Source organism: Asparagus officinalis, chromosome 9 (assembly GCF_001876935.1).
Source record: "Asparagus officinalis chromosome 9, Aspof.V1, whole genome shotgun sequence".
NCBI classification, from domain to species: domain Eukaryota; kingdom Viridiplantae; phylum Streptophyta; class Magnoliopsida; order Asparagales; family Asparagaceae; genus Asparagus; species Asparagus officinalis.
In genome coordinates this window covers 60,985,020-60,995,300 of record NC_033802.1, presented here as the reverse complement: position 1 = coordinate 60,995,300, position 10,281 = coordinate 60,985,020, and the positions used below count along the sequence as shown (strand labels likewise).

Here is a 10,281-nt window from a genome sequence, read left to right as displayed (position 1 = left end):
GTCGAAGAACCGCCAAAGTCCCACAAAGTTTGGATTCCAAAATCCAGACTTGTGCAGAATCAAGATCAGAAGGCAGCATGAACTTTCCTCTTTGGTCGAGACAGTGGAAACTATCTCGCCCAAAGAGTCTTTGGCCGAGATAGTTCCCACTGTCTCGTCCAAAGGCAGCCTTCCGCGAGCACTTCTTCTCTACCTTCGACGTCTGTTCTGAGTCCTTCTTCTGCGGCCGCTTTCGCCACGCCACTAGTGAAGCCTTGGGTCAGTCCTGACCTATCTAAGTTCAAAATTACTATGGCCGATCACCTTGGCCTTCTGCACGAAGATCGAGGCAAAGCACCAGTGAAAAAGTGCTTGGGTCCGGTGATCAAAACACAGGAAGCTCTACAGACTGGGGGTCGTACACGCACTCCCATCAAGCCAACTACTGCTCAAAGGTGTCCCGACGCCTCCAAACAAACCGGGGCACCTTAATGTACTTGTTCGTGCGCCGTACATAAAATGGGCAAGGAGGCCTTCCTTTATGGGAGAATTATTATTACTTCTCGCCTGGGGGTCCGTGTTGAAACCTAGAAGACCATTAAGACTCCACACTCGCAAGAGGGTGGTTCTAAATGTGTGACTCCTGACGTGATCTTGGATTATTCAAAGGCAACAATAAGTCATCTTGAGAATATTAACAAGGTTCTACATCCCCAAAAGAAGATGTGTCCATCAAAAGACAATGTTATACTTGGGGAATCACACCAACAAACGATGGAGTGCTCCGGTCATCATGCCGATGAGTTGTACTGTCAGACTGGGGGTGCGAGCAAAACTCGAAAAAGGGCTATTCGAGAAACAAGCTTTCATTATTCATGTGAGAGACTTATTAAAGCAGTATTATCTGAATGTAGTTGTTCCAAAGTCATCCCACAAAGAGTCTCGGTGCTTCAAAGACTTTAAATGCCATCAATCGAAGTGCCAAAGCCTAAGTAAAGACTCTTCCGAAGGAGAAGATCCGCCATCCAAGACGATGAGTTCCCTGAGGTAACCATTAACATGGCTGGCAAAGGAAATGGAAAGTCTAAACGACATTCAACTAACTCTGATCTCGACTTTACCCCGGGAGGAGGAGTTGATCAAAGGATTTCTCAAAGAATGTCTCGGCTCCAATTAAAAGCCACCATACACAGAGACTATCGGAGGATGCATGAAGGAATGTCCTCAGATGATGAACTTTTAGACATTTGCTCCGCAATTGCTTCTGATGATACAATGTCTAGCATGGGGCAAGCTAAAGAGGTGTTCACAATCACTCCTGACCAAATGGCTCAAATGCTTCAAGAGGCTCTAGCTAGACAACGAGAAGAGATTAGAGCCGAGATGAAGACAGAGATGGAGTTGGTCATGCAACAAATGAGGGAGTTACAGACTTAACCGCATCAACCACCTGAGTCTAGTCAGCACACTGCTATAAATTCCACTTTTAGCGACGGACAATTCCGTCGCTAAAAGCCAATATTCCGTAGCTAAAACTTTTGGCGACGGAAAAAATTAAATTCCATCGCTAAAAGTTCGACATTATTACAAGGGTCCCTAAAAAGACTTATAGCGACGGAATTTCCGTCGCTAAAAATTAGCGACGGTTTATTAGCGACGGAGTAATGGTCGCTATTGAAAAAAAAATAAAAAATTTAAAAAAACATTAGCGACGGAATTTCCGTCGCTAATGTTAATTAGCGACGGAAATTCCGTCGCTAATGTTTAAAAATTCCGTCGCTAATGTTTAAAAAAATTCAGTCATATATGATTTCGTGCACGTTTTCCGTCGCTAAATATATGTTTAGTGACGGAATTTCCGTCGCTAAATATCAATTTAGTGACGTAATTTTCGTAGCTAAACCTTTTAAAATTGAAAATTAAAAATTGAAAATACCCTGTACAATATCAATAATAATTTTTAAAAACCTGTTCAATCAACACAATATAATATTCAATCTCACACAAATATCACATCTCACGCATATATCACACATTTAATTTAATAAAAGCAAGTAAAAGTTTCTCGACGGGTACATAATAAATATTGTTTATACAACACAAGAAATTGTTTTCAAAGTTATATCCCGCCGTATTATGACTACCCCCGGCTGCACCTTGTGAAGAAGTCCCGGCCTGTAAATATAAATCAAATGTTAACAAGTGTGTGTAAACGTTAATAAGAGTGTAAATATAAATATACTACAACACAACACCACAACATCACAACAACAACACAACACCACAACACAACAACACACAACACTACACCATCACAACACAACACAACACAACACCACAACATCACAACAACAACATCACACCACAACACAACAACAACACCACAAATCCTCCAACCTCACCCACCAACCAACAACACTCCCACTCGCCCTACCCCTCCCACCATCACAACACAACACAACACTACACTACACAACACATCACCACACATCACACCACAACACAACAACAACACCACAAATCCTCCAACCTCACCCACCAACCAACAACACTCCCCCTCGCCCTACCTCTCCCCCCTCAACCACCACCACAACAAAATCCCCACTCCTCATCCTCAACCACGATCAAAGCCCCCACCCACCAACCAATCATACTCTACACACCCCCTCCCCCTCCATCACTACCATCACCACCATCAACACCCAATCCCCATTCCTCCCCCCACCACGACAAAACCCCTCACAAACCAATCACATAACGACCACCACTACACAACACCACAACCAACCCACCAACCAACCCACCAACCAATACCACCAACACTACGCACGCATACACCATCAACAACACTACGCACGCAAGTATAAATTTTGAGGTTTGTGTTAGGGTTAGAGTTAGGGTTTGTGTGTAACAGTTTGTATTAGTATGTATCAGTATGTACGATATCATCTAATTAAAAAAAAAAGCAAAGTATATATATTACCTGTGACGACAGAAAATGTCTCCTATATGCCTCCTGAGCCTCCTGAGGTAGAGTCGACATGAATTGTGTGAACTCCAATACGATCTGCTCCCGACGCCTCCGTTCTTCCTCTAGAGCCTGCTGATATGTTGTTTGCTGCGACAGGCGATCTTCAATCGCTTTTAATCGCTGCTCCATCGAGTCTTGATATGAACTGCTTCCTGGTGTTCCTTGTGGTGCTGCAGACTCGTAGGTGCTACTAGACTCGTGCGGCCTCTGCTCGGATCCTCTCCACCGATATCTGTTCTTCCTACTAGGTCCAATGACCGTCTCGATGATGGAGTCCTCATCCTCTCTACTTAGCCGGGCAGGAGTGTTAGAACAGACCTGAGACTGAGTCAATTGCTCCTCTACCTTGGCATGTAATTTTTCCTGCGATATATCAAAACAACCCGGGCAAGTCGACTTAATAATGATGCATTGATATGAAATTGAATATATAAATGAACTGCTACTTACAGCCAGATCCTTATTCTTTGCTTTCTTCTCTTCATTGGCGTAATTCGGGCTCCAGGAAGTCAGAATACGATCTGCAAAATGTCTGAGATCTCCCCTTCCCTAATTTATTCAAATATATCATTAACCAATAACACATAAATTATACTCAACGTAAAAGCTAATATATTATATACCTCAAGCTCTAATTGATGATAATGCTGGCTGAATGTCCTGGAGCCCCCGTGATGCTCGTAATTGCGAGGCGCGTTGCGATTCCTCCTTGCTATTTCAGCTTGAGCCTGCAAAACAATGTCAATTCGAAACAATATAGAAATTCAAACAATAAATTAAAAATATATACTTCAATAATACCTGAATTTCAGCCGTGTCCCAGTAACTGCAAAGTGCAAAAAAATCTACTCCATCCACACGCGTGTCAAGATGCCAGTATCGCTCCCAATCTTCTGTTATTTGGACAAAATATTTTTTCTTTACCTCAAACCGCCATCTCTTGAACGATACATTGATTTGCCCGAAGCAGTACGTCCAGGCACAAATATTATCGTCAAGAAAGAAAAATCGCTTCAACATATAAAGAAAAAGTAGATACAAATCAGTGTATTAAACATAATAATAAACTAATAACTAATAATGATGAAAATTAAAATAAATGACTCACACATATATATCTCCAACAAGCCACCAGCGCATCAATCCGCTGCGATTTCCACGTCAAAAATATGTTGAAGAAATCGTGTCTCCTGGCTAAAACGGCAAGGAAATTGTTGAAAGCATTGGCAAAGGCCCCAACAGGCACTCCGTTTTCCCATCGGATCACAGCCCTCCGATTAAGATCAGGGATGAGGCTCGATTCCTTAGTAGCATTGCGGCCGCGTCGAGGAGGTTTCTCGGTACCTGCGAAACAAAGAATCGAATGAAACAATGAATCAATATATATTTGCGAAAAAAATTTAAAATAATAACCGATAAACTATAAAAATTTATTCATACCTTTCAGTTCGAGGCATCTACGTTTTGCTTGTTCGTACCTTTGCAGCGCGATGGGGCGCATATCATGATAAGAATCCCAATCATCCCTCACATTGGCCGGACCGTGGGCTCGCTGATCCGGAATAGAATCTGGCGGTAGTGCCGCAGCTTCTAAAGCTACGCTATACGGCTCAAATCTCCTCTCCTCCAATATATCTGCATGCGGTGGTGGTGGTATCTCCGCATGCTGTGTAGGATCAGCCTGTATCTCCACGTCATGTGGAGCATCTCCGCATGATGTGTCCTGTGGCTGCGAGTCATGTGTAGCATCTCCTCCTCCTGTGTAGTAAATGTTAAAAATATATTAGGCTCATGTTAATAGTTTATAGAAATGTACAAATATAACAAATAAATAAAAATACCTGACGTAGAGGCATGTGCGTCGCCTCCAGAATGTCTACCAAAAATTCTCTCAAGCGCTTTCTTACGTAATCCTTTTGTCATCTATACTTTGAAAACATAATGAATATCCAACAAAAGTATATAATGCAAATAATTAATAAAATAGCACATGGCAACAGAATCGCGTGTACATGATGTCCAGTTAAACAGATAATACAAAGGCAATAATGTAATACATGACACACTGTGTTACATGATAACCAGTCAAACAGATGATGTTGAGGCTCTACTCTGCGATCGTGTACGGATAGCTTGCGACCGTGTGCGTGCCAACGAAAGGACTGTTCTTATAGTTTTATCGACTCCGCTGCGGACAGGTTTTTTTCCTTTACGCCTTGGCTCACATATAATCGCAGGTACATCAGGGCGCGCTAGTGCAATTTCATCGTCCAGATTATTATTTTGTGTCAATGAAAACTCCTCGGTTATTTCGTCGGCCAAGATAACCTCCTCATCGTGATCTTCGTCAGACACGACTTCATGAATGTAGGCTCTAGGTGGATTCTTAAGGATAACCCATTCGTCATTTTTCATTATATCTTTGACATAAAAGCACTGTTTGGCGTGAGTAGCTAACATGTATTTTTCAGACTGATATATTTCCTTGTTAAGATTAACGATTGTGTAACCGTAGTCATCCTTCGCCTTTTTCTGTTCACACCAACGAACCTTAAACATCACATGACTGACTTCCTTATTAATCCCATAGAAAATCTCCACGATGTCTTCTACCTGACCGTAGCAATAGATTTCCCCCTGTATCGGATTTAGATCTTTTGCACTAGCGTATGACAGTTGAGAGAAGGAGCAGAACACACCGCTGTTTTGCGTTTGTCGTCTCTCTTCGAGACCGACGATGTTAAACCTAAAGCCGTTGACACAGTAGCCTCCATAATGCTTAACCACATTAGAAGGACCTCTGGCATATAAACAAACTTTCTCAGACAGGTTAATCCCATTCGTAATCCGTTTGTCAACCTTAAGAAAAGAAGCAAATAGTTTACATATCTGTTGGCAGGCACATATATTTGATATACGAATCAGAAATGTAAAAAGATCTTACTTCACCCTTCAGCCATGCAGGGAATTGTCTAGAGTGTGTGTCCATAACTCTCTTATTTTTTGTTCTGCATTTAAGATTAGTCTGGACATGTCGGATGTGAAGCCTAGACAAGAAGCATTTATAACGGTTAAATAGAGATAATTATTGTGAGGTGATCTAATCTGATTCAAACAGTTAAATACTTACGCCGCGTATATGTTAAATGTAGTATCATTGCTCAGGATATATGTGTGGGCTTGATCTAGCTCCATTCTGGGGAATCTAGTGTCCTCCCCACGATCATTGTAGAATGTACCGTCAATTATTCGTTGGGGACGGTTCAGCCTTGTCTCTACGCCCCGCAAGTAACGAGAGATAAAATTCAAACTCTCGTTACTTATGTAGTTCTCTGCGATCGACCCTTCAGGATGTGCACGATTATGCATCAGTTGTTTCATGAAACCCAAATACCTACAAGCATATAGTTTCATGATTTGTGACAAAATTGAACTGAGAAACGTAATTTGACAAATATTAAATGAATATTATAATAATAAATACCTCTCCACGGGGTACATCCAGCGATATTGAACTGGTCCTGCGATGCGGGCTTCGTATGCTAAATGTATTGTCAGATGCACCATGACCGTGAAGAATGATGGTGGAAATAGTATTTCCATTTTACACAGTGTATTAGCAACACGTCCCTCTAATTCTTCAAACTCCCTAACATCAATCACCTTAGAGCATAGTTGCTTGAAGAAACCGCAGAATTCTATTACCACCATCGCGAGTTCCTTGTCAGCATGTCGCAACGCAACCGGGAGAAGTTGATGTAATAGAATATGATGATCATGTGTCTTGAGTCCCAAAATCTTTCTGTCCTCAATATGCACATTTGCTGAAATGTTTGAAGCATAACCATCCGGTGTCTTCACGGACTTTAGAAATAAACACATATTGTGGACCTCATCCTTCGACAGTGTGACACGGGAGGCTGGGAGTTCAAACTTTCCGTCGCCCTTATCTATAGCTTGCAGTTCCGGACGAATGTTCAATTCTGCTAGGTCTCGACGTGCCCTTAAGTCATCTTTCGATTTTTTCCCGTCCTGCAACAAAGTGTTCAAGAGATTCTCGCATATGTTCTTCTCGATGTGCATGACATCCAAGTTGTGACGTATTTTTAAACTTCTCCAATATGGTAGCTGATAAAATATGCTGAATTTTGACCATCCATGCGGAAGTTCGGTGCCTTTTGAGACACGCTCATGCGACTGGACATTGCGAGGCTTATTTCCTTTTGATTTTCCCTTTCCCTTCCATTTTTGCTTCAATATTTTTCTCCTAACACCAAATGGATTTTCTTTGTTGAATCTTTTTTTTCCAAATATTTTTCTAGGTAAAGGATGTAGAAGCTCAAATATTTCTTCTCCGGTCAGCCTTGGTGGTGCCGGTCTACTTTCTGGATTGCCGTCGAACTTTCCTACTAACTTTCTGAACTTGTGCCCTGTAGGCAACCATCTTCTGTGTTGCCAATAACAAAACTTACGGCTGTACTTCAGGAACTTTCCCTCATAGTCTGACATGCAAATCGGACAAGCAATCTGACCCTTCGTCGACCATCCAGACAGGTTAGCGTATGCCGGGAAGTCATTAATTGTCCACATGACCATTGCCCGCATACAGAAAGACTCCTTACCATAAGCATCATAAGTGCTGACACCTTTTTCCCAGAGAAGCTTCAGGTCGTCAATTAATGGTTGGAGGAAAACATCGATGTCATTTCCAGGAGAATATCTTCTAGGGATCAAAAGTGACAGTATCATGTACGGTTGCTTCATGCACATCGACGGCGGCATGTTGTACGGTGTCAGCAACACTGGCCAGGTAGACCAAGCAGAGCTCATTAATCCAAACGGATTAAATCCGTCGCTAGCAAGCCCCAGCCTAATATTCCGAGACTCTTTACCGAAGTCGGGGTATATACGGTCAATGTGCTTCCATGCCTCACCGTCCGCAGGATGTCTTAGTTTCCCGTCCTCTTTACGGTCGGTCGAATGCCATCGCATATTCTCAGCTAGCTCGGCAGACATATAAAACCGCTGCAGCCTAGGAATAATTGGAAAATATCGGAGAACCTTCGCAGGGATTCTGCTCTGCTTATTTGATGCACCACCTTCGGATGTGCTTGTAGCTTCTCCTTTCCAACGTGATACATGACACGTCGGACATTCCTCCAGAGCTTCATTACCCTTATTGTACAAGATGCAGTCGTTAGGACAGGCGTCTATCTTCTTGTAATCAAGCCCCAGCGTATCAACAATCTTGTGAGCTTCGTAATAGGTCGCGGGGATGCTTTTCTCGCCGCCTGGAATGACTTTCCTCAGCAAATCTAATAACATCTCAAAATGTGTAACAGCCATCCCACTGAGTGTTTGGATATGAATAAGCCTCAGCATAAAAGAAAGCCTTGTGAACTCCTTACACCCCTCGTATAACGGTGACTCGTTTTCTTCAACAAGTCTCATCAATCGATCTACATCTTGAAACATATCATTAGTGTTGACATCACTCACCGACGGCGCTGCAAGAATATCTTCTAACATATCAGTCGTGTCAACTGTCGGATTGCTGACTTCAGTGAATTCTTCCTCTGATTGCATCACCGGGATGCCTTCACCGTGATGACTCCAAAATACATAAGAGCTATCAAATCCATTGATTGACAGATGAAAACTTATGTTACTCCTAGCGAGTATTTTACCGTTCCTGCAATTCTTACAAGGACAGAAAATCAACCCGCTTAGCGACCGTAGAGGGTTTGTGTCAGAGTAGGCTAAGAAAGCTTCTATCCTATCCTTGTACCGGGTGTCTAGATGTCTTCGATCACGTGGTATGCTCATGAACGATTTGTCAGGAACTGTCCGCATCTATAATTTAAAAATTAATGGAAGTGAGCATATCCCGTACACCCCTCGTATAACGGTGACTCGTTTTCTTCAACAAGTCTCATCAATCGATCTACATCTTGAAACATATCATTAGTGTTGACATCGCTCACCGATGGCGCTGCAAGAATATCTTCTAACATATCAGTCGTGTCAACTGTCGGATTGCTGACTTCAGTGAATTCTTCCTCTGATTGTATCTCCGGGACGCCTTCACCGTGATGACTCCAAAATACATAAGAGCTATCAAATCCATTGATTGACAGATGAAAACTTACGTCACTCCTAGCGAGCATTTTACCGTTCCTGCAATTCTTACAAGGACAGAAAATCGACCCGCTTAGCGACCGTAGAGGGTTTGTGTCAGAGTAGGCTAAGAAAGCTTCTATCCCATCCTTGTACCGGGTGTCTAGATGTCTTCGATCACGTGGTATGCTCATGAACGATTTGTCAGGAACTATCCGCATCTATAATTTAAAAATTAATGAAAGTGAGCATATCCCGACATATATCATTTTAATTTAGGGATGTAAACGTGTGTTCAGAGGACCGCATGTGTGACCGGCTGTCAGAGGAAGGCTTCTATCCCATTAGGTATGTAAATGTGACGTGTATATGTATTTATGTGTGTTCAAGTGTACTTTCAATTTGTCAAAATTTTGGCAGCACCTACCCGCTGTTCTCCGAGTACACTATAGTGGGAAGGATATACTCATGCATATCCCTCCGCAATTTGTACACAGAGAACAACGAGTAAGCGCCGCCGAAAATTTGACGAAAAGAAAGTACACAGGAACACAAGTAAATACATATACACGCCATGTTTACATACCTAACCCGTCCAAACTGGACAGATCCAATAAATATTTATATATAAGCCCCCTCTCACATACGCGTACAAAAAAGTTATCGGACCGAACAAGATGGCCTCGTATCCGCCAACGATCCTGTACGCGTATGTGACAAGTAAATAAAGAGCTTATATATAGTATTTATTGGACGGGGTATTCTACGGCTCGAAAATATGAGTGTACGGTGTGTGTAGTTTCTATGTAATTAATGATATAATAGTTACGCTAACCCATTATCGATCCTCACCCCCACCCTCACCCTCACCCTCAACCTAACCCTAACCCAACCCTAACCCTAATCACCATCACCCCTACCCTCACCTAACCCTCCTCTAACCCTAACCCTAACCCTAACCCTAACCCTAACCGAACCCTAACCCTAACCCTAACCCTAACCATAATTAAAATTAATTTTTTTATATTATAACCCTAACCCTAACCCTAACCGAACCCTAACCCTAACCCTAACCCTCCTCTAACCCTAACCCTAACCCTAACCCAAACCCTAACCCTAACCCTCACCCTCACCATCACCATCACCTCCACCCT

At 42.4% G+C, this 10,281-nt stretch overlaps 1 protein-coding gene across 1 annotated transcript in view; it reads right to left on the bottom strand.

Moving 5' to 3' along the window:
• LOC109823509 overlaps positions 1,940 to 10,281 on the bottom strand; it is a 20,061-nt gene continuing 11,719 nt past the window's right edge. Inside the window, exons 2-7 of the mRNA XM_020389788.1 lie at positions 4,852 to 4,875; positions 4,451 to 4,768; positions 4,119 to 4,354; positions 3,812 to 4,021; positions 3,678 to 3,738; positions 1,940 to 1,947 (exon numbers count right to left, since the gene is read on the bottom strand). Of these exons, the coding sequence (XP_020245377.1) occupies positions 1,940 to 1,947; positions 3,678 to 3,738; positions 3,812 to 4,021; positions 4,119 to 4,354; positions 4,451 to 4,768; positions 4,852 to 4,875 (857 nt within the window). The remainder of the gene's footprint in view (positions 1,948 to 3,677; positions 3,739 to 3,811; positions 4,022 to 4,118; positions 4,355 to 4,450; positions 4,769 to 4,851; positions 4,876 to 10,281) is intronic.